The 25,819-nt window shown below is 35.6% G+C and overlaps 1 protein-coding gene across 6 annotated transcripts in view; it reads right to left on the bottom strand.

The window, feature by feature from the left end:
* The window catches only part of Pcnx1 (pecanex 1), a 171,897-nt gene that overhangs the window by 30,868 nt on the left and 115,210 nt on the right, over positions 1 to 25,819 (bottom strand). For all 6 annotated transcript variants that reach the window (XM_048362358.1, XM_048362361.1, XM_048362362.1 and 3 more), the window contains 12 exons: positions 25,537 to 25,569; positions 21,955 to 22,126; positions 20,640 to 20,750; positions 17,789 to 17,880; positions 13,880 to 13,989; positions 13,120 to 13,225; positions 10,601 to 10,693; positions 6,785 to 6,935; positions 5,203 to 5,344; positions 3,993 to 4,170; positions 1,509 to 1,617; positions 618 to 747 (listed from right to left, as the gene is read on the bottom strand). In XM_048362358.1, coding sequence (XP_048218315.1) covers positions 618 to 747; positions 1,509 to 1,617; positions 3,993 to 4,170; positions 5,203 to 5,344; positions 6,785 to 6,935; positions 10,601 to 10,693; positions 13,120 to 13,225; positions 13,880 to 13,989; positions 17,789 to 17,880; positions 20,640 to 20,750; positions 21,955 to 22,126; positions 25,537 to 25,569 — 1,427 coding nt within the window. The remainder of the gene's footprint in view (positions 1 to 617; positions 748 to 1,508; positions 1,618 to 3,992; positions 4,171 to 5,202; positions 5,345 to 6,784; positions 6,936 to 10,600; positions 10,694 to 13,119; positions 13,226 to 13,879; positions 13,990 to 17,788; positions 17,881 to 20,639; positions 20,751 to 21,954; positions 22,127 to 25,536; positions 25,570 to 25,819) is intronic.

Here is a 25,819-nt window from a genome sequence, read left to right as displayed (position 1 = left end):
ACTTTTAAACTAAATGCACTAATGCATATTTAAATGGTTTTAAAGTGTTTATGCACCATTCATAACTCTATAATTCTCTCAGATTACATACAATGATAATAAGTACTAAGCACTAGATTAAATAGCCTAAGGAACTAAGTCTATCTGGAGAAAACATATCTATAAAAAGTCATTGAATACTTTTCTTCATGAACAAACAAAAAAGTTCAGCTCTAGAAGTAGCAAGCTGGGCTGGGAATATGGTCTAGTGGTAGAGTGCTTGCCTTGTAGAAGCAAGCTATATCTGAGAAAATCATGTGACAATTCTATAACTTATAGACATAAAAATTGTATAGCACAGATTCACAGTATTATTAATGTGGCCTAATTCTAAGAAATATCACTGAAAAAACCCTGTCTTTAAATTTTTGAGTTGAAAAAAGATGAGAAAATAAAAAGTATTTATCCCTGAATTATTCTTTTATAAATTTTTAAATTATAAAAATATAAATTCTTAGCAAAAATAAATATTCCAATACAACAAATTATGAACAATAAGTAGCATCTTGTAATAATGTTGTCAATAGTTATTCCATGTAAAAAAGACTAAGTTGTTTCAAGAATTTTACTTTACTTACTTATAGTCTCTCTCCCAGAATTTCACAGGTCTAACATATGAAGTGATGAATATAGCACTTCCCAGGAACGGGTTTAGAGGGGTGGAGAAGAAGGCTGATACAACAGCCTGGATAAACAACATGGCTGAATCTAAGGAAAAACTGGTTAAGGAACTTAATGTTCATCTAAACATATATGCCAAAAAGGAAAATGGGGGGGGGAACCTCATAAATACATCTAGATTACAGCATTTAGAGATATGAAGTTCCCCCGAAGATACCAAGAGAAAGACACAACAAGAAACATACAAATTGGTTTGATATGTTGAGAAGAACATATTTTCAAGAAGAATACATATTTTCAAATATGTACTTGGTACAAGTTCATTTGTCAAGCTTAGGAATAGATGCTTGAGTTTAATTTTCTCGAAAGCTATAACTAAAATTTGTAGATATCTAATGTCTACATTTCACCATCTCTGAAGTTACTAGTATTTACTATATGAAATATAGATGAAATGAAAATAGAAAATTACAGACAAAAGTTTAATTGTAATCATTATTTAAAAAAATATTCAATTATTTAAAAATATTTCTAAACATAGTATGTATGCATTGAAAATTCTTGACTTTAATAACATTCACAATAATTTATTTTTAAAATATAAAAATTTTAGCTATCATTCTTTAATTATCAAGTCTTAATAAATTTCTCATTATGTAGATGGATAATATTAATACAAGTTAAATATCTAAATCAGGAAAAGTTGTAGACTTAAAAGATTTTGAGTTTTTGATACAGTACCATACACTACCCTATAGTCTACGACTATGGAAAGTTTTGCCTGGAAGCTGACATTCTCATCAATGATAAGACTATACAGTCTTAAAAAACTTTATTTAGAAGGATACGGGGCACTGCGAAAGGCTGAGCAAAAGCATGGAAAGCAGAGCCCCAAGTAATTTGCCATGGGGCGATGTAGGTGTATACAAACTGCAACTTATAAAGGAGTTCCCAAAGCTGCAGGAGAAAAAGAAAGATTGTCAGTAAAATTAATAATAATAGTAATTAGGTACTTGAGTATAAGTGCGAAAGACTTGTAAAATGTACTTCCTTTATTGGCAGATGACATTGAAATATTTTTCATTTGTATAACAGGATAAAATGTATCAATTACCAAAACATTGAACTTATTTTTAGAAATCAATCCTTCCTATACTTCATGTGTTTAAAAAGTTGTTTGCTCTCTACTGGCCAGCCATATTACTACTACTGCAAGTAAAACAAAGTTAGGAATCAACAAAATCATTGTCCTTGAATAAAAAGAATCTAGATGTCTGTAAAGCTTAATGTAAAGATGTCTGTCATATAAACATGTCTGCAAAGCTTAAATGTAAAATTTTATTCTAAGACACATTTTCCACAAATGTAAATGTTTTACGAACTAAGTATGTCTCAAATACAATGTTAAAAAGAATTTGAAAACAATAATTGTAGTACAGTTGTCATTGGCTATTTGCACAGGAATTCCATGTATGTACTAGGAATCTGTTCAAAACCTCAATTGTTAATGGAAACACAATACACATTTTACTATTATTTAATTTTAGATCTTCTGCTTTTAAACATGTCTTCAATGCTAAAACATGGATGCTGTGTATGTTCTAAGATTATCTTTGCATGTTAGGCAATAAGGCCCAACTCTCAGATCATAGAATCTTTAAAAAAAAATTCTCACTAGTATGGTGGTATGACTATACAACCTTACCTCATCTTTAAAGTACTTTAAGTAAGGCAGGTGCTGGTGGCTCATAACTATATCCTAGCTACTCAGGAGACTGAGTATCATGAACCATGACTGAAGATCATGGCTCAAAGCCAGCCTGGTCAGGAAACCAGAGGTGAAGCTGTAGCTTAAAGTGGTAGAGCACTGGCCTTGAGCACAAAAGCAGAGGAACAGTGCTCAGGCTCTGAGTTGAAGCTCTACAACCAACAAAAGTAAAATTATAATAATTTTAAAAATAAAAATACTTTAGTTGATCTATAATTGAATTTGAAAAAGAAATCAGGACTGAGAGTATAGCTCAGTGGTAGAAGATTTGCTTAGTATGTGTGGAGATCTGGGTTTATCCCCAGCATTGCAATCAATTGATCAAATAAATAACAATTTCAATTCAGAAATTAGAAAATGCAAGTGAGCCCTAGTATTCCTGGCTATGACTTAGAATTGTGCTTTCAATTCATAGTACTAATATGATCAAGAGCACAGAAAGTAGAAGTGATATATCATTATGATGCCATTAAGAATTACTAAAAAGCAGTAACTTCAGATTCCAAATGTGAAACAGAATTTACTCAAACTTTTTTGATTAATAGTGAAGGAAAAACTTATGTAAGGGCTGGGGATATGGCCTAGTGGCAAGAGTGCCTGCCTCATATACATGAGGCCCTGGGTTCGATTCCCCAGCACCACATATACAGAAAATGGCCAGAAGTGGTGCTGTGGCTCAAGTGGCAGAGTACTAGCCTTGAGCAAAAAGAAGCCAGGGACAGTGCTCAGGCCCTGAGTCCAAGGCCCAGGACTGGCAAAAAAAAAAAAAAAAAAAAAAAAAAAAACTTATGTAATTACTTGAGTAGGTGGCTGGTAATAACATTTTTATACCTACTAAATTATCTGGCTTTTGCTAGTTATTTTGGTGGAGTCTCACTGACTTCTGCCAGGGCTGGCTCTGAACCTCAGTTCTCTGTATCTCAGCTTCCTGAGTAAGTAGAATTAATTACAGGCATGAGCTACCAGCACCCACTACCAGTCATATATCTAAAAGGATTCAAAATCACATCCATTTTTGAAAGCTCTTACTTAAAACATATACACTTACTAGTGTTTCTCTAATTTTTCTAGATAGGTTAATTTTTCTACCAATAGTGTGTGTGTGTGTGTGTGTGTGTGTGTGTGTGTGTGTGTGTGTACACACTGGGGGTATTGGTGTAGGGCTTGAACTAGGGACCCTGAACTCTCACTCAGCTTTTTTTTTTTTGCTAGAAGACAGTACTCTACCACTTAAACCACATCTCTACTTCTGTCTTTTTGGTGGTTAATTGGAGATAAGAATGTTGCAGAATTGTCTGCCTTGGATGGTTTCAAATCAAGATTCTCAAAACCTCAGCCTTCTAAAGTAGCTAGGAGTAGGCATGAGCCACTAGCACCCAGTGCAAGGAATGTATCCTTTATAAATCATAGTGTACAACATTGTTTATAGATCATAACATGTTCCAAACTAACTAGTTGACTTGAAAGATAAAAAGTCAAAAGAAATATAAGTTTAATTCTCATTAAACGAAGTACTACTAAGGGAGGTAGTTCTGCAGAGAAATGCCTTTCAGTGATAAATTACCTTGTTGAACAGTATGGACATGAAGAAAAGATCCAATAGCATGGTTTCTGAAAAAGCTTCATAGTCAAATTTGAAAAACAGCACAGTAAAGATGACTGTGACATACTGATATGTAGGGCTACTAAAAGAGGATCGTAGCAACTTCAAGCCAGCGATGGTGATCATTAAAGCACCTAACCTGAAACAAGAAAAAAGTACAACTCATCAACTCATTGCTAAAAGCATTGCCACATCTGCCAACTTTAGAAAATAAACAAATCATATTCTGGAAGGATCTGAGTAGTGTAATATTGTTCTTTTTTGGTGTTTTTTTTTTTTTTTTGCAGTAGTGGAGTTTGAACTTAGGGCCGAGCATTTGCCAGGGAGGTGCTCTACTACTTGTGTAACACATTCAGTCCCTTTTTTGCTTGAGTTATTTTTTGGGTATTCTTCTGTTTTTGCCTGGGGCTGGGTTCAGACTGTAATCCTTCTACTGAGGGCCTCTTGCATAGCTGGGATCACAAGTACATGCCTCCACACCGAGCTTATTGTTTTGAGATAGGGTCTCAAGAATTTTTTGCCTAGGCTGACCTCAAACACATTTTTCTAACTCTACTTCCTACTTAGCAGGAATTGCAGGTGCGTACCACCATATCCCACTCACTATTATCTTTTAATATTGTACATGTATGCAGATATTTATGTACTTATATCTATATGCTATGATCTTTATCTTTTATGTAAATAAGCATGTTTAAAAATTATCAGTTATAATTCTCATATGTGGTTCCCCAGTGTCTCAATATTTCTGACTTTAACATTAATTGCATTTTGCACATAAGAAACATACATTAACACTGCTCTACAAAATATAGCACATTTGAGGGTAATACTATAATAGGTAATCACACAGGCAAATAAATGACTATTTACATGGCACAGTTAACAAAGTATACAAATTAGTCATTTGCCAGACCAATATTCAATTATATTCTCTGATAAATGAGATTTTTAGAACAGCAAATATGCCAAGAAAAAGAATCTGATGTTCAAAAAAAAGGAAGTCAAAACAAATTTTCAGCTTTCTAAAAAATTTTTTTATAATGCCTTATACCAAAGAGACAGGTCTCATCTAGAACTTAATATTTGAGACATGGCTTTAGTGGCAGTAAGACATCACTATAATTGTTGATAGTCTAACAACTTAAGATTAGAGGACACTTGTACTTACTCTGTATCTAGTTTCTTTGGACTGGCAATTGTTTCTGCACTGCTGCTAAGTTCATTGAGAACAATCAGTGGATAGATGACATTCTTTTCCACAAAAAGAAGCCATACATGAAGTTTTTCAAACCACATCATAGTGGCTGCATCTAACACAAGAAGAAGGCAAATTATCTAATGTATGAAGCAATCTGGCAATGTGACGAGAAAGGAAAATCTTACAACTTAAGTTCTTATCAGTAAAAGCTGCAAGAAAATGAGTGGATGGGCTCAATATTGTAATCCTAGCTACTTGGAGGAGAAGACTGAGAGATCATAATGTGAGGCCAGCCTAGGCAACTGCTAGGCACAGTCGTATATACCTATTACTCTGTAGCCTAGAACTACAAAAGAAGCAGAACGGTTGGGACAGTGACAAAGGCCAGTCATCCTCAGTGATGCAGGGCAGGAGAATCGAAGTGCAAGTTGGCCCACGCATAAAGCAGAACCCAATTTGAAAGTAACCTACCTAAATGGGGCTAGAGACAAGGCTCCAGTAATAGAGCACTGACTAGCAAATGCTAGTACTGCCCCTCCCAAAAGGTAAGAAACCCACCATTCTAATCTAATCTAATCTGTCAACTTCTATAAACACTGAATAGAAATTTTCAATTTAGACATGACTTACATTTAGATAAATTTTATTGTTTTGTTTTTTGCCAGTCCTGGGGCTTGAACTCAGGGCCTGAGCACCATCCCTGGTTTCTTTTTGCTCAAAGCTAGCACTCTACCACTTGAGCCACAGCGCCACTTTCAGCTTTTTCTATATATGTGGTGCTGAGGAATCGAACCCAGGGCTTCATGTATAGGAGGCAAGCACTATGCCACTAGGCCATATTCCCAGCCCCTAAATTTTATTTTAAATATAATTTTTTTAACAGGGCTGAGGATTCAACTGATGGCCTTGCATATGCGCAGGAAGCACAATGCCACTGAGCTACATCCCGGCCTAATCTTTAATCCTGAAAGCCTCATTTTATTTATTATATGGAAAGAAAAGTCAAGAGTTAATAGTGGCAAGGAAGAAGTTTTCCAGATGGACTGGTCTTTTATCTCTTTTGAATCATTTTATATGTCATCCTAAATCCAAATAACAGGAATTAGAAAATTCCTTTAATGTCTTTTTACTTTATAAATCCCAATGTCTCTGGTGGAACAAAGATCTTTCCTCCCTATGTGTTAAATTAAAAACATTTTAAATAGAGGTCTTTAAGAGTGCTAGGTTGCTGTTACATGGCAAGGGAAAGATTAGGGCAAGAGTAGACTACAATTAGCCATACACAGAGGGATTCAGCAATGAAATCCATAAGAAACAATTAAGAGAAGGAACTAATAACTCTATTCTGTGGAAAATTTACTTTATAGCACAGAAATTTTTATTTCAGCTGAAAACAGTGTCCTGAAAGCAGTTGGATTCATTGGCAGCTTCAAATCTAAGGACAAGAAATGTAAGTCAAAGTGTTACTTAATGGTACTTATTTAACTCGGTCACCTCTCAGGACAGTAAAGAGAAAAAATGTAACATTCAACATTGTTCATGAAATACTTACTTCGAACTTCATACTGATTATATTCTGCTGTTTTCAGCAGAGGATGAGAGAAACAGTGCCATGGTAGCTGTTTCCTAACTTGAGGAAGCACATAGTGGGTTACAAAACCCACAAAGCCAACCAGTGCATACAACACATACTTGAGAGCAGGCTAGAAGAAAAACAAAAGTAAGAAAATGAGAGGTTACTATGAGATTCACTGTAGAACTTCAGATTTATTGGTTTAATTTTCCACCTGATGACAGAGAATAGCAAAGACCATTTTACACTCCAAGAAATAACCATTTTTATTTGAACATTTCCATATGTGTAGTATTTTCTGATTAAATCACCTATGGAAGTGAAACCATCTGCTTGTGTAGAGATATGAAATGTGTTAACAACTTTGGTGGTATATTCTATTCTGTAATAGGAGAGTGGCAGGAGCCCATGCTGCCTCCTGCTCCACGAGTGTTCAGTATGACTTTCAGAGAAATGCACCAGCTATTTTACTCAGCAGAATAACAGATGTAAGTGGAACTTGCACTTGAGAGAAGATAAAAATGAAGCACCAAAATAAATAAAAGTATTCTATTTGTTCTGCCTTTACATTAACGTTTATTATTAGAAGATATTTTATGCATGACTAAATTTGCAAAATGGACATGAAGTACTTGTTCAAATTTTAAAATTACACATATTTAGAAACTGGAACTTCATGGACATGAAGGAGTGTCCATCTGCACCCTGATGACACACTGGACCTTACCTTGATTCTAAGAGTTCAGAAAGTAAGAGTTAAAATTGGAAGAGAGAGAGAGAAAAAAAAGGGGGAAAGTGTCAAATAAAATTAAGTCTTTGTTTCTGACCATATGAAATAACAGGGTTTAGTCTCCCATAAAGCAAGCAAAACTGTACAAAATACTATGACCAAATAGCTTGTAACAAATGGGGCAGATAAAAATAAACCTGAGCCTATAAGAAAGGGAATGAAGAGCTGCCTTCTGACTGCCCCAGTTCACTGCCCTGAGACACACCACTCTGAGCTGAGCTAAAAATTGAGAATCTGGAAAGAACAGGTAGGCTAGATTTCAGCAGAAAACACAATGCACCAAAAAGAAAGCTGCCGGACATCTTCACATACTCCTATCAAATAAGCACATACATACATGTCAAGAAACAACACGAAGTCAAGGAAAAAAACAACACTAAGCAATCAGAGAGTAAAGCATCCGGTGCCTGCCCTCAGGAGCCAGCTAGAAAACCACAAGACTCACAGACCACCGGGCAGAGACCTAAAAGGCTGCTCCCCTAAGCAGTGGGGAACATGTGGCTCTAGCTACATCTCAGAAATCTTAAAAATGAAACACATAGGACCACACTATTAAGTATTTAATACATCCAGGAACAAAGGTCAAGATTATTTCTAGAAATACAAAATTATTCAACATCTAACAATGTAAAATTTATACATCTAGTAAGCCTATGGCATCTGATAAGAAATTGCAACAATTGTAAAATATCAAGAAACTATAGGATGGGGATGAGGGAAAAAACTGGGAGAGAGCAAGGGAAGGGGTGACATTGCCCAAAATGTACTTATTACCTTAGTTATGTAAATGTGCCCCTCTGTATATCACCTTTATAATAAAAATTAAACAACAACAAAAAAACCCCACTACACCTCACAGCGAAGGACAAGAAAAAAGTAGTTAATTAGAATCAACCCATAAGTGATATAAATGGTAGAATTAGAAGACAAGGACATGAAGAGTAATAACCCAATTCCTTATGTTCAAAAGTTAAGTAGAAGAAGGAGACACTAACAGACAATATAAATAGGGTACTAGACATGGTCACGTACACCAGCAATTCCAACTGTATGAGAAGAAAAAAATGAGAGGATAGCAGTTTGAGGCCCAGCATGGAGAGTTAGCCATATCCTATCTCAAAAAATCAGCTAGAACAGAGCACAGTGCCTTATACCTGAAGTCCCAGCTACTTAATAAGATTAGGGGGATTAGAATATGAAGCCAGCCTTAGCAAAGAGTGACACTAATCTCAAAAATAAACTGGGTATGCTGGTACTTGTCTGTGATTCCAGCTATTCACGATAGATGGGAGGATCCTGCTCTAAGGTCAGCCCTGAACAGAAAAACATAAAACCTTATCTGAAAAATAAAACAAGCAAAGAAGGCTCAAAGCATACTTCAAGTTGTAGAATGCCTGCCTACCAAGTAAGGCCCTAAGTTCAAAGGCCCCAGTATTGACAAGAAAAATAAGTAAATAAACAAAGGGAAACAAAGAATTATAATAAACCAAAGACGATTTCAGAAGGCCAAAGCTCTATGAAATTCAAGTCCATTAGGCAGTGTGAAGATAGGGTGGAGTTGGGTGGGAGAAGTAGTAGCATGGTAAAAAAAAGCAAGGAGGAAAAGAAAAAACAAATCCCTGGTAATAGACAAAATTGTCCAAATTTAATAAAAAGTATGAACCTCAAGCATAAAAACATGAAGAAAATTACAGGAAGTTATATCATAGTCAAATAACTAAAAACCAGTGATAAAAAGAAAATCCTACCAGCAGCAGGGAAAGAAGTTTTCTACATAGGAATAAAGATAAGTTTAGCAGTACAGTCTTCACATGTGAAGCCAAGAAAGGGAGAAGACAGTGAAGCAACATCTATACTGAAAGACAGCTGGGTGTGGTGGTGCACACTTAAAATCATAGCCCTCAGAGATCCTGAAGCAGGACAATTGAGAGTTTGAGGTCAGCCTGGACTACACAATGAGTTCCTGGATGGTTTAGGCTAACAGATCCTATCTCAAAACATACATAGAAAAAAATACCCAGTGAAGTACCTTCCAAGCCAATTGTGAGGTAAAGACTTTCTCAGAAATACAAAAGTCAAGAGAATGTGCAGATTCACCCACAACACAAGTTCTAAGAAACATTTCAAGCTCAAGGAAAAGGATACCATAAGACAAAAGAATAAGAGCAGTAAATGTGGTAATTATGCAGGCTACAGATGGCAAGGATTGCCTTTGAGAAACTGCACTTGAGGAACAATGCTTATGCTTCACTTAGACCCAAAGCTGATTTAGATGATAAGGTTCTAGGGCTTCCAGATGTACTGGAATAAGACTTTTAGGAGAGAATGATATGCATTATATACATAGGATAAATCCTTGCCTCTGAGCACTTGTACCTATGTATGTCCCCTTTCCAAGCTCTTTGTATCATCATGGTTGGTCTATGAAACCAAAAGAAGAAAACAGAAGTGGTGGGGATATCATTTCAAGTACCACATTATAAAAGAGAACACCTGTCTTGGCTTCCTCTCTAAACCACATGTGCTCTGGTAAACTAGATGCAATTTCATGCAGCCTACAGGAAAAAATAAACAAAAAAACACAGGGAGAACTAAGGTCAACAGTCAATAGTCAGCAAGAAAATGAGGGAAACAATGAATGTCAAAAGACTGCTGCAACATAAATGACCCAAGTCTAGAACCATTTGGTTTAACATTCCAAGGTCTATGACTCAAAGAAGCCATGAAAAAGTAAATTTTGTTACTAAAACCAAGTAAAGACTAGATGTAATGGTTCAGGCTTGCTTGGATTACAGTACTTGGGATGTAGAAATCAAGAGAATTACAAGTTCAAGGCCAGTCTGAGTTATACAAGTTCCAGGTCAGACTGGGTTACATAGTGAGGTCCTGTTTCAATCAAATAAGCAGTCGTATATTTCTGTGGTATGGACAAATATTATAATCAAATCAGAAATAAGTGCAAAATTATTTTCTCCCAAATAAAAGAACAAAAATGACACTTTTACCTGTAATACTGTGAACACTGTGCTTACATGAATAGCAAAATACAGCACACCAATTACAATACATACTACTAGGTCAGACTGTAGACGCTCACTCTGTGGGACAAAAGTAAAAAGAATCATATAATTTCATGTGTGTTATAACCTGTATGTTAACTTATAAATTCTATAGCTAATTGGCTAACATATAAGAAATAATTTTTCTTTGATAGTCTAGCATTTCAAAACATTTTTCAAATAATAACTGGCTATAATAAATCTTTACTTTATCTCTTCATTTCCTCATATTTAGTACTATTATGCCAAAGAAATTAAACAACTTACATAGTCACATTGTAAGCCTATCACAATAAAATCTCTAAGACTTTTCCCCATTGGTTTGTAAAATTTTCTTTTACACAGACAAAACATTCACGAAGTTCTAAAGTTACTGTATCTTTTATCGGGCACACACATTTGATTCAGCCATATATTTACTTTTTAAAATAAAACCCAGCCTTTAAAGCATCGTGTCTCATTTTACTTACAAGACTTGGATTCTTTCCATGGATATACAGAATGAATATCCTTTTTTGAACCAGAACTACTTCACATTTTAGAGTTTTTCAGACTTTGGAATATTTACATAGACTTTACCAGATGAGGAATGCTAAAGGAAAATCTGAAATCTAAAATGCTCCCAAATCTGGAAATTTGAATGTCAATTCTGGAATATTTTCAACTTTGAATTTTCAGAAATGGAATACTCAAAATCTAGTAAAAACTAAAAACTAGAAACTGCTTGACAGTATTGGTTGTCAATCTGTAAGATTTGTATTTTATATGCTACATTCATAACATAATACTGTGTTTAACATAAACTATCCTTTGCTGACATAGAAACTAAAGTCATAAAAAATGGCTTCAATTATATCTTGAGCCAGTTCTGTATTTCTAGTTTCCTAAAGACTATGTGAACACACACATATGAATCCAGTATGTACTTGGAAGACTGAAACAGGAGTTTGGTTAAGTTCAAGATGGGCCTGGGCAATATAACAAAATCCTGGCTTTAAAAAATACTGTAAATACTTCAGTCTTCTGAAAGTAAATTTTCTGTCCAATTTACCTTGCTAAATTCAGTTTTTTACAAATGGAAATAATCTAAAATGAAGCTGGGAAATGTTTCATGTTTTTTTCAAAAATAAATATGAATATATAGAATTCACTTTTAAATAACTACTGAAAGAATAAGACACCATTATAAGTCACTAAATTAGGAACTAAAACTAATTACTCCCATTACTTAAATATATTTCAGATTACCTCTGAAAAATAAAGCACTTAAAAGAACATAGTTTTTTCCCAGATCAATAAAAAAAGATATCTAATTTACATTAATATAGAAGTCACTGCTTATCCATAGGTAATATGAAACCATAGATTAAGAATGTAATCTCATTACTATTGATACCCATGATGGCTTAGTGACTAACAGATGGATAGTGTCACACAGCACAGATACACTGGACAAAGGGATACTTAATAATCTTAGGTAGAATGATGAAGATATCATCATACAATTCAGGATGGTTTGCAACTGAAAACTTATGGATTATTTATATCCAGAATTCTTCACATTATAGTTGACTGGGTAACAGACCATGGAATGTGAAATAGAAGATAAACAAGGACTACTATATCTTTCAGATCCTACTCTAACCTGAACAGGATAAAAAATTCTATGATCATTGAAATTATATAGTTACACTGGACCTGAAAATGAATGCCTGATATACTGTACTAGTAACTTTGAAGAATGAACATTTCTTTTACAGGCTGACTAAACTCATAGGCAAAATGCTTAGGACCAGAAGTGTTTGACTTTATGTTTTTCAGATCTGGGAATATATACATAAACATGAGACACGCTGGAATAGAAGCAAGCCTAAAAGCACACTACATTTATGTTTCATGTACATTTTAGAGACACAGCTTGAAAGAAATTTTGTACAATATTTTTAGTGCTCTTGTGTTTTGCCTGTGATCCATCATGTGATGTGAAATGTGGAATATTCCACTGTGATATCATGTTAGCACTCAAAGTTTTGGAGTCTAGAATCTTCTGGATTTTTAGGTGAATAAGGATGCTTAACCAGGGCTGGGAATGTGGCTTAGCAGTAGAGTGCTTGCCTAGCATGCATGAAGCCCTGGGTTCAATTCCTCAGTACCACATAAACAGAAAAGGCTGGAATGGCACTGTGCTCAAGTGGAAGAGCACTGGCCTTGAGGAGCACAGAGAGGCTCAGGGACAGTGCCCCAGTCCCGGAGTTCAAGCTCCAGAACCAACAAAAAAGAAAAGGATGCCCAACTGATACGGTAAAAGTCTGAAATAAAAGCAATCAACAATGCTTTATCCTATCTGATGGAACTAAACATTTCTCCTCAATTGCTACAAATTTTCAAAAAGAGTATACTATGTAATATCATCAAATGTTTAAAATCTTAATTTATGTAAAGTGATTTAAAAAGTTAAAACTTACAACAGAATTTCTAAGTTTTTCAGGCAATGGGTCTTTTACTTCAGACAGAGGGTCTTCTGGATTTTTCTCTTCTGTTTGTGGAAAAATCTTAGAATGCACCAAAGAACTTTAAAAAAGCCAAAAGAAAGTTATTAATAAAAACACATATATAACCTTAAAAGCAGTCATTTTAAATGAAAAGGCTTAGGATAGTGACCTAATAATATTCAGTCACTAGAAAATAATAAACTCTAAAAAGTATATAATAACATAAACATACAGTGAAAATATTCTTATTAAAATATTTCTGATACCCGAGAGAAAAAAAATCCAACAAACATCCTTTAACATGTTTAGCATGACACAATGTTGCTAAGTTTAGAATACAGATTATGACAGTAACACTCAGGATAGAAGTCTCAGAAGCTGTTTGAAATAAATGTCAACTTAACATTTTTTGAGTAAGAACAAATTATTTACTGGGCTCCAGTGGCTCCCACCTATAATCCCAGCTTCTCAGGGGGCTGAGTTCTGAGGATCAGTTCAAATCCAGCCAGGTCAAGAAAGTCTGTCAAACACTTAGCTCCAATTAACCACCAAAAAACGCCCTCCCCCCAAAACCCAACAACCCAGAAGTGGAGCTGTGGCTCAACTGGCAGAGTGGTAGACTTTAGCAAAAACAGTCAAGGACAAAGACCCGGCCCTAAGTTAAGCCCCAAGACTATTCCCTCCCCACCCCTGCAACGCCCCCCCCCAAAAAAAAACAAATGGTTTCACTTACAAAAGTACAGATGGATCACTGCTTTGTCGGCTAAGATGATACGATATTGCCACTAACAAACCACAAAAAATAGAGAAAAGTACTGGAATATGCTGGCCATCCCATGAATCCTGTTGAAAACATAATTCATAAAACAAACAATAAGCTTATAATTTCTTTTCATGTTAATATTTTAGTTATTAAACTTAAAGTAAAAATTAGCCAAATTATGAACTGTATTTTATTCCAAATAAAGTTCTATGTATTACCTTCCCCTGAGTTAGACACTAGCCATGAGACTTATATTGGTAATAATGCTACAGATTTATTTTTATATTAAAACTCTTATTTATGAGGAATACCTTGCTTTTGTTGCATGTGTGACTGTCATTTCTGTCATAAATGAAGTAAAATTAACTTTATTACTTTACAGTAAGCTCTTTTTTGAAGAACAATTAAGTTGATATGGTAAATTTAGTGTAAAAATAACAGCAGAGAATAAGCAAAAGAAAATGTTTGTTGGTATGCTCCTTTCTTGATGCTGTATCATTACATTTCCAAAACACCAGGCAGGCATTCTGCAACTGTTTCTTAAAACAACAAACTACATATTCCCAGAGGACAACACGCAAAGGATAAGCTTCCAGAACCAACAAAATGTGTGCATGTCGTGCCAGCCTGGCTCATGGAATTACTGTCCTGTGGGGTCCCACTGGCACAACACCTGGTATAGGGTGGACATGTTCTGTGTGACGGGCATTACTTGAATCCTTCAGCTTTGTCATTTGGGAAAAGAAAAGTGATAGAAGCAGGAAATCCAAATGGTAGTTTTTAATAAACTTCCCTTCTATCCCCTCAAAGTCCTGGAAATTGTTCCACCACACAGAAAATTTTTTCTGTAATGTCTAAATCAAAAGCTTGGTCATATACGTTTAGCAGAACTAGGGAAGGAAAGGGGAACATCAAAATGGAGAGACAAAGAGTAAAAGGCAAACCAATGCAACAGCAATACTTAGCAGACAATATGCTGTAAACCAACAGTACAACTTGAGGGAATGGGATTGGGGAGAGGGAACATGGGAGAAAAACGAGGGAGGAGGTAACAAGTTTGATAAGAAATGTACTCACTGACTTAATATGAAACTATAACCCCTGTGTACATCACTCTGACAACAAATAATTTTTTTAAAAAAGAAAGCTTGGTCATCATTCTCAAAACACTGGGGTAGAGCCCCAATTCCTAGGCTTTTCTAAGTACTTCCTAAATACTTTTGTAATAACTCTTGAACATACATTCTGCTTGTTGCTCTCCATACCTGGGAGAGCATGATGGGATACCAGAGCTAAAGAAACAAGAAATTAACACAGAGAGAGTTGCCCTGGTTCCCCACTTGCTCTACTCTCTCTGTTCCCCCCCCCCCCCCCTTTGGCTCTGGTATCCCATCGTGCTGTCCCAGGTCACAGAGAGCAACACTGCTTACTCCCAACTTACTGGAAACGAAAGAACAGAGAGAGGCTTTGCATAACATACCACTGTAATGAAATCCTATATGCAATGTGCACTCCCACATCCAAATGTACCCGTTCTTTTTTTCTTTTCTTTTTGTTTTTTTGCCAGTCGTGGGCTTGACCTCAGGGCCTGAGCACTGTCCCTGGCTTCTTTTTGCTCAAGGCTGGCACTTTACCTCTTGAGCCACAGCGCCACTTCTGGCTTTTTCTTTCTTTCTTTCTTTTTTTTTTTGGCCAGTCCTGGGGCTTAGACTCAGGGCCTGAGCACTGTCCCTGGCTTCTTTTTGCTCAAGGCTAGCTAGCACTCTGCCACTTGAGCACTGCGCCACTTCTGGCCATTTTCTATATATGTGGTGCTGGGGAATTGAACCCAGGGCCTCATGTATATGAGACAAGCACTCTTGCCACTAGGCCATATCCCCAGCCCCCTGGCTTTTTCTATATATGTGGTGCTGAGGAATCGAACCTAGAGTTTCATATATGTGAAGCAAGCACTCTACCACTAGGCCATAGTCCCAGCCCCCATTCATTCATTACATAATGGGTTATGTTTGTAACTAAAACTATCTAATGCAAATGCTATATCGCAGAGAAAAAATAAAAGAAGATTATTTTTCTGTCTTTGGACATTAGTCTATTGGTAGTTTTACAATTGTTGCTATTCTTCAGAGTAACTATAGTTAAACACGTTTTTGTAAATTAGGCTAGAAAACTTATTGTACTTGTTAACTTCCATGATTACAACTTCCAAATAATTATTTGCTTTCAAAAACATAGGTCAAGGGCTGGGGATATGGCCTAGTGGCAAGAGTGCCTGCCTCATATACATGAGGCCCTGGGTTCGATTCCCCAGCACCACATATACAGAAAATGGCCAGAAGTGGCGCTGTGGCTCAAGTGGCAGAGTGCTAGCCTTGAGCAAAAAAGAAGCCAGGGACAGTGCTCAGGCCCTGAGTCCAAGCCCCAGGACTGGCCAAAAAAAAAAAAAAACATAGGTCAAAACACAGATCAACCATTTGTACCTAGCATAGTTCATAAAGTACATATGGGAAAACCATGGATGAGTTCTCTCTCCTCTCCTAGAAAATTCTCCCTCTCCATAACTTTAAAATGCCATCAACTCTCCAATCTTTTTAAATTGCCATAAAACAATATTCATATTGCCAAGCCCTATTACTATCCCTGAAAGAGTAGTAAACCTTTTCTTAATATCTATCCTAACTTCTAGGATAAAGCTCAGTAGTCTCCTTGCTTTGGTTTCTCCTGGTTAGACTTCAATCTCCTTTGCACTGGAGACAAATAATCTTTCTAAAATGCAATCGAGTAATTCCTTCACTACCTCAAATCACTTCATTTTTACTCCAATACATTCAAAATGAAGATACTTAAGAGCTCAGACATCTTTCCTCATGTACGCAAGTCTCTAGTAAGTTCAAATTCCTCAGTTTTGTTCTATGCAATACAATTTCCTCCCAGTTTCATGCTTTAATCCTTTTGTTTCAACTACTTGATTCCTTTGTTCTTTCAAAACTTGGTTAAAATCTAAGCCCTAAGAATGGTCTTTTAATCCTCTTTGGCTGAAATAAGGCAGTCAATTTATGTACCAGTAGGACTGTTTTTAGAGTCTTAATGGTTATGTATCGACTATGTTGTTACATAGCGTATCTAGAAGTTCTTTAACAGCAAAAAATGTCTTTCAGCATATTTCTTAGCAAACAGTAAGTGCTCACTAAAGGCTAAATAAATGAAGGATTTTATGGGTTACTTTTCATAGCCTTTCAACTCTGTCATTCTCTGCCTTGCATTAAATATTAAATATAAACAAAACAAAAAAATCAAGAATATGTCTAGTTGTGACTTGTCTATTAAAAAGTTCAACTTTTATGTTTACAATTTGGTGACAAAATTATAAAAGGGGAGCTTGTAAAACTGACCTACATCTTTCTAAACCAGAAACAACACTAGTATGCAGGCTTTGAACTTGATTTTTTTTGCAGGTTGGGGTCAAATCCAGAGCCTTGCACATGCAAGGCAAGTGCACAAACACTGAGCTACAACCCCAATCAGGCAGAAATTATTCTTAGAAGTTTAAAGAAGCCTTTCAATATGAGAAATAATAGTTTCATAAATTCTTAACTAGAAATTTAAATTTCATTTCATACTCTGAGATTACTATTATGCTTATCTCCATTCCAGATGAGCTTCATTTTTATTAACTGTTCTTAATACTAACCTATAATAATGTATGAGTAATGGTGAGCTATTGTTTTCAAATTTAAAGCAAATGAGAAGAAGAATGAGGTTCAGCCTATAAAGATAAACAAAATAAATGATAAAGTAGAACCAGGAAGCACAAACCATTATTAGTCAATCTTAGACAATTTTCATAGAGAACACATCACATTATAAGTTATTGCTCACCTTTAAAGCTCCATAACACAATCCATACAACAAGGCCACTGCTACAATGCTACAGATAAAACTGTAAAGTGCTGCAAGCAGGCTTGTGGTGGCTGTATGGCAAAGGAAAATGGAATCAGTATTCTATAAACACCTACTCAAGAAAATTAAAGGTTACTGTTAACCTTAAAAATGTCCACTATATTTATGTATTTACTCACTAAAGAATGACATTGCCCCATTCGTAAGGAAATGGAAGGACTTGGAAAAAAATTATACTGAGTGAAGTGAGCCAGACCCAAAGAAACATGGACTCTATGGTCTCCCTCACAGGGAATAATTAGCACAGGTTTAGGCTAGTCACAGCAGAGGATCACAAGAGCCTAATAGCTATGCCCTTATGAACACATAAGATGATGCTAAGTGAAATGAACTCCATGTTAAGGAAATAACTGTTATATCACTGTTGTAATTACTTTCAACATGCCATGTGAAACCGTAGCTTCTATTGTTGATGATCCTTTTGTATCCCCTTCCTGTGGTTGTACCTGCACTATCACTGTCTTATTTGAGTACATTGGAAACTGTATATACTGGTATTAAAACTAGGGAAGTGAAAGGGAATATCAAAATCGTGAGACAAAAGATAAAACGACGAACGACTCCAAAAGCAATACTTGCAAAACCATTTGGTGTAAACCAACGGAGCAACTAACTCATGGGGGGGGGGGGGGGAGAGGGAAAGGGGGAGGGGGGAATGAGGGAGAAGGTAACAAACAGTACAAGAAATGTACCCAAGGCCTAACATAGGAAACTGTAACTTCTCTGTACATCACTTTGACAAGGAAGGGAGGGAGGGAGGGAGGGAGGGAGGGAGGGAGGGAGGGAGGGAGGGAGGGAGGGAGGGTGGAACTCAAGGCCTAATGTAAAAAAAATGTCCACTATATTTATGTATTTAGTCACTGATTTTAAAAATTCAATTACTTGATTTTGCATACTCATAAGATTTTTATATGGCAAAGATTTGCTATCTTCAATCTTTGTTACAAGATAGAGATATATTAATCTTGGAAGTAATAAACATACATGGCAGAAAAAAGCTTATGCTTTAAGAATATGTCTCCTTTTTTTGAGGTACCAGGGTTTGAATTCAGGGACTCAAGTTTGTGAAGTAGGTACTCTTAACACTTGAGCCACACCTCCAATAGTTGTTTTAATTTTTTTGGATATACCTCCACATTGCTCACTGGGGTTGTACTGCCTTGGACCTGTATTATTCTTATCTATGCTTTCCAGTACCTAGGATTACAGTCATGAATGACCATGCCCATTAGCTGACTGAGAAGGCGCTCTTGCTATTTGCTTGGGCTAGCCTGGAACTGTAATCCCAATCTCCATTTCTTGAATATTTGGATTATAGGAGTGAGTCACTGCCCCAGGCAATAAATGCCTTAGAGATAGTAGAAGCTAACACTTTGCACAAGTTTGTAACTTATGACAAGGCCTATGACTATAAATTATCTATAGTAAGCCCTTACCACACATTTAAGTCAACATAACACCAACAGTAATTTCTTAGTACTCTTTCACCCATAAAGCTATGCTGATTGATAAACTCAGCTTTTTAAAATCAAATAGTGTGAAAAGTTTTGGAAAACATCACACACAGATATGGTTGCTACATAGCAACACAAGTTTAATTTAAATTTAAACCATAACCTCAGCTTTTTATCTGTAAAGATAATTTTTGTGTGTATATTTAGAAGGATTAATGAGCACTATAAAGGTAGTGTGAAGAATAAAATTAAAATTAAAAATAAAATTAAAAATTATAATTGTTATAGCTACAGAAATTACAATAATTTCTTCCTTTTGGAAATATTCTCTAGTTAACACATTCTTTTCTCAGTAAAACATTAAATGGTTAAATAATATGAATTTTAACTATGGTAGTTGTCCATTGGATTATTTTCAAATTTTGCAAACCATTATTCCAGAATAATGTTAGTATGGTTTCTTTAAAAAAAAATAGGCATTTGATAAAGAAATCCATTATTCTAAGTTATCAACTCATATGTGCATGGCCTACTCTACAAAGAGCTATTTCTTAAAAGTTTGTTTAGTAAAATGCTTTCAGATTCTAGTTTTGGTATCCTATGCTAAAGATAAAACAAAGATTTGAAACCAAATGCATGGACATTACAAACGCAGGTAACAATTCAAGCCAAATGCAATATTATACATCAGACCTCGATCTATGTGGAACACATAATCTTTTATGAGCATCACATGTGAAATCTCTACAGTATTTTCTCCTTTTTTGCATTTTGTCTTTCACAATTTTCGTTATCTGTCTTCAAATGCAGTCTAATAATTTTAAATGGAAAGTCTCAGAAAAGGATGAGAAAGCTCATACTCATAACTTTATTATAATATATTTCATCATTTTCTATTTTATTATTAGTTGTTGCTAATCTCTTCCTTGACTGTGACTAATGAAAATTAAATTTCGTACTTGATATATATGATCAGATATAAGGTTCAGTACTATCTACCCTATGTACTGGGCTTATCCACTGGAGGTTTTAAAATGTATCATTTGTAGGTAAGGGGGGTTGCTATGTCACTTTCAGACATTATTACTTCTTAAACACTGATTCCATTTTTCTTGGATCCTTTACTAAGGTAGAAAACTTGACTAATTTTTCCTAACTATAAACTATTGTTTCCACCCTTTAATTATTACTTAAGTCCCTATCTCAATTACAAAAAGAAAACCAGAGTATTTTAGTGTTCATAATGTTAATGAGTATTTTAATTATTTCATAATCTGTAAACTACAATCTATAAATATTTATAAAGAAATACTCACCATTACCACCAAAGATATGAATATCCAATTGCTCACAAAGGTACATTACAAAGGTATTCACCTGAGGCAGGAGACCAATGAAAAATACTATTGGGAAACAGAGTGTAAACACTATAGGAGGAAAAAAAAAAGTATATTAAAAATGTACTTTATCTATTTATTTGTCCATTTAAAGATCCTAAGCAGTGAAAATAAATTCAAACAATTTAAGTTAGTTTGGTTTTTGAGGGACAGTATTAGAGTTTTAACTCAGGGCCTTAGACTTGCTAGGAAGGAACTCTACCACTCAAGCCATGCCCCCAGCCCTTTTGCTTTAGTTATTTTTTGGATACAGTCTAGCTTTTATACCCTGGATGAACTGGACTGTAAGATCCTCCTATTTAGCATTCCTTCACAGGGATGCTTTCACTGGGATGAGAGTTGCACACTGTGGTTTTATTGGTCAAAATGGGGCCTAGTCAACTTTTTGCCTGGACTGATCTTTTTTTTTTTTTTTTCCCAAACTGATGTACAGAGAGGTTACAGTTTCATACTTTAGGCATTGGATACATTTCTTTTACTGTTTGTTACCTCCTCCCTCATTCCCCTCTCCCCACTTCCCTTTCCCCCCCAAGAATTGTTCAGTTCATTTACACCAAACAGTTTTGTAGGACTGGTGTTGAGTCTCCTGAGAGGAAGGATTATGAGCAGGAGCCACCAAGCCTAGATAAAATTGTGTGTATATGTGTGTGGAGCGCACGCATGTACGTGCATATACTCAATGCCAGTCCTGAGGCTTCAGCACCGGGCTGTCCCTGAGCTTTTTTGCTCATGGTTAGTGCTCTACCACTTGAACCTAGCTCCACTTGTGGCTTTCTGGTGGTTAATTGGAGAGATAAGAGAATCACAAACTTCCCTGTCTGGGTGAGCTTCAAACTGTGATACTCAGATCTCAGCCTTCTATGTAGACAGGATTGCAGACATGAATCAATGGCACCCAGCTTGTACTACTTTTTAAATTATCTCTACATAGCTGACTAAGTATTAAATACAATCTTTCAACTACTGATACTTTCAAATATCATTTCAACCATTTTCACGTAATATATGTGAACCTAAAATGTAATAAAAATATTTCCACTGTGTTCCCCTTAGGAGCAGAACATAGCATTTATTAGCCTTTTCCATTATTATAGTGCTAGTTTTTTCTTTAGATAGAACTATTCTATAATAAATAGCAATATAAGCTTACAAAACTATTTTACCTGTTGATTTATTAATTAGTGGACTGTGTACAAAAAAAGTTAAGATCAGAGATACTTTGAAGATGACTCACCTATAACTAAATCCCTGGCTGATATAAATACCAGTGGATTGGTGAAAGTTATTCCATATAATTTGAACTTGATTGTAGAAAGGTTTCTACTACCATAATCCAGGAGCCAAATTAGACCACAACATAAACAGAAGTATACTGGTCTACTGTAGGCAATGATACGATTATGACCCTGCAAATGACAGATTTTTCAAGTGTCACTTTAATTTTAAGAATCACAACTACCTACTGATATCAGTAAAGACTTGTATTTTAAGAATTCCAAGTATTTCTATATGAAACTACATTTCTAATGGTGGCAGATTGAAATTAGAGGTACCAATATAAACTCCCCCTTCCAATCCTGGGGGCTTGAACTCAGGGTCTAGGTGCTGTCCCTGACCTTTATCATTCAAGGCTAGCACTCTTAACATGTTGAGCCACAGTGCCACTTCCAGTTTTCTGTGTGTTAACAGGAGATACGAGTCTCACAGACTTTCCTCCCTAAGCTGGCTTCAAACCACAATCCTCAGATCTCAGCCCCCTGAGCAGCTAGGATGATAGGTATGAGCCACTGGTACCCAGCTAATATAAACTATTAATAGATACAGAAATCCTTATGTAGAGGTGTGTAAATGTATATATCTCCTTTTTTTGTTGTTGCTGCTTGTCCTGGGGCTTGAACTAAGGGCCTGGGTGCTGTCCCTCAGCCTCTTTGTGCTCAAGACTAGCACTCTACCATTTGAGCCAAAATGCTACTTCCAGCTTTTTCTGCGTAGTTTATTGGAGATAAAATGCACTTTTATTTACTGAGTAAACTCAGAAACAATAAATGTAATAAAGATTACTACCTTTCTGATTCTTTTTTTGCCAGTCTGTGGCTTGAACTCGGCCTAAGCACTGTCCCTGGCTTCTTTCTGCCCTAGGCTAGCACTCTGCCACTTGAGCCACAGCGCCACTTCTGGCCATTTTCTATATATGTGGTGCTGTGCTGGGCAATCGAACCCAAGGCTTCAAGTATAGGAGGCAAGCACTCTTGCCACTAGGCCATATTCCCAGCCCTACCTTTCTGATTATTGTTTACAAACACTATTATTCATAAAAAAGAACCAGGGTGACTTGAGGTTAAGGGAAGGGAAGTAACCTGAAATATTACTGTTGTTATAAAAAGGAAAAAGGTCCTTAAAGAATCATAGGGATGTGTAAAAAATACATAAAAGACAAATTAGCAGACTCCAAATGGCCAAATCAGGATGATTTGAACAACAAAATAACCACTGGTGATATTATAGTCCACTGAAATAATCCATGAATCCATACAAATGCACACACACACACACACACACACACACACACACACACAGAGGAAGGGCTGAGGGTGCAGTTTAGTGATAGACCACTTTCACAGCATACAAAGGTCCAGCACCACAAGTAAACAAACAAAACAGAGGAAAAACTTCGTTTCAGTAAAAAGTTAACTAATAAATGTAGAAAGAATGATGGAATTATAAAATCACTATTTGATAGCCATGAAATGATAACTAATTCAGGCAAAAAAAAATCAGTAGATACCAAAACAAGTGTGTCAGATACTTATGAACCACAAGTAGTAATATTACATACAGTGCAAGTTGAGAATGCACTCTAGAGGAGGTCTGTTGTTTAGAGGCCATCTGGCGAGTCCTGGACACATTTTTTATTGCCAATAAAAATTTGGTAATGTATTACTAGTACCTACTGAGGCAAAGTCGAAGAGGATTTTGGAATACATAGACAACACCCTATCCTTAAAGGAAATTTATCCAGACCTAAATGGTAACTATTACAGAGATCTGAGAAACCCTGCTGATACTACTCCTACCTAAAATATCTAGTAAGAGAATAAATTGACATCATATATATCCTTACATAATACATTGAGAAGAACACTACTTTCATAGTATTTCTGCTAAAAAAATGTAGCCTTTAATTAAAAAAATCAAATACAAATTGAGAGATAAGACTATAAAATAACTGGTTTGTATCTATAAAAACAATTCAGAATCAGAAAAGACCAATCCTTCAGATTAAGAGTTGGACTTTCTTGTACCAATTGAGGGCAAACTCAAAAAAAAATAACAGCTGAAGAATGGAATATAGCATCATATAAGCCAGCTTCAAAAAGTATTAAAGTAATGCCAAAAATATTTCTATGAAATATACACTGGATAAAAGAAAGAAAAGATGAAGAGGGGTAGGAAAGAGATTGCATACTAGAATGTAATTGGGCAAGAATGGTTAAATGCTAACAAAGACTCTAGATAAATGGTATACAAAAAATTTGTTGCTAGTCTTCCAATTTTTCTGTAAGCCTGGAATTATATTAAAATTTAAAGATGGGAAAAAACAATGCTACTACAATGTATCACTGCACTTCAAAAATTTCTTACAAAAACTGGGCACCAATGCCTTACTCCTGTGATCCTAGCTACATACAAGCCTGAGATCTGAAGATTACAGTTTGAAGCTAGCCCAAGTAGAAAATTTCATGAGACTCTTATCTCCAATTAATCACCAAAACAAAAGCCATAAGTGGAGCTGTGGTTCAAGTGGATGAATGAGCAAGCAAACATGTTCAGGGATAGTGTCCAGGACCTGAGATCAAGGCCCTGGAGAGGCACACACATGTACACACGTGTGTGCATGTATACACACACACGTACAAAAAATAGACATAATCAATCAAAAACAAAAACCTATTTTCCTCCTAAATTTGTTTTGCTTTTCTATTCCTATTATTACCTATTCTAGCATATGGATAAAAATGACTATATATAAGAAAAAAATTGGGTTGGGAATGTGGCTTTGTGATATGATAGAGTGCTTGCACAGCATGCATAAAGCCCTGGGTTTGATTCCTCAGTACTACATAAACAGAAAAAGCCAGAAGGTGCACTGTGACTCAAGTGGTAGAGTGATAGCCTTGAGCAAAAGAAGCTCAGAGACAGTGCCCAGGTCCTGAGTTCAAGCTCTGGGTCTGGGGGGAAAAAAAAGAAAAGAAAGCAATAACGTAACACTACTATTCCTGGAGCTTATTTTTTAGCTACTTCAGAATGTCTTTTGATCTTCTGATTAAATAAGCAAAGCATTAGATCCAGAATCAGATCATATGTCACGTAAGTAGTTCAAGCAGATGGATTTTTGGGCAAAATTACAAAGTGAGTAACAAGTTTTTCATCATTATTATTTAAAAGTACTAGATTAAAAAATTATACTTTCTATTCTTGCTCCTAATGATTCTCAAAGCAAAATAATACTTTGAGATTCTATTTTCAATACTTATTCACAATTCATTATTCAACATTTATTAATGAACTGATTACCTGAAAGTCTTCTCCTGAAACAGACTGTCAAAAAATGAATCATTACCTTCTTTCAACCAACATTTAGAGTCCATCAGTACAATTCCATTTTATTTCATGCTGACAAATCAACCACAGTGTGAAAATTTAGGTGAAGAAAATGACATAAATTTTATTTCAATCCAAATAATGCCAAAAGGAAAAAAAGAATTTGATAAGTGATAAGGAACTATAAATTACTGCCATATTAGGAATGACTTACATGTCTGGGAGAAGAAGAATCTGGTTGCACACTCTAAAAATAAAACAAAAAGACAGATTAAACTACTGAACTGCTAGTAATTTTACATTTTAAAAGCAACTTTGAAAATGCCTTAAGCAATATCAAATAAATATTCTGTAATCAAGAAATGACTTGTAGGGGCTGGGGATATGGCCTGGTGGCAAGAGTGCTTGCCTCGTATACATGAGGCCCTGGGTTCAATTCCCCAGCACCACATATACAGAAAATGGCCAGAAGTGGCGCTGTGGCTCAAGTGGCAGAG

The sequence above is a fragment of the Perognathus longimembris genome, chromosome 14, assembly GCF_023159225.1.
Source record: "Perognathus longimembris pacificus isolate PPM17 chromosome 14, ASM2315922v1, whole genome shotgun sequence".
NCBI classification, from domain to species: domain Eukaryota; kingdom Metazoa; phylum Chordata; class Mammalia; order Rodentia; family Heteromyidae; genus Perognathus; species Perognathus longimembris.
Note: the sequence above shows the minus strand (reverse complement) of the source record. Positions and strands in the feature narration are given on the sequence as shown.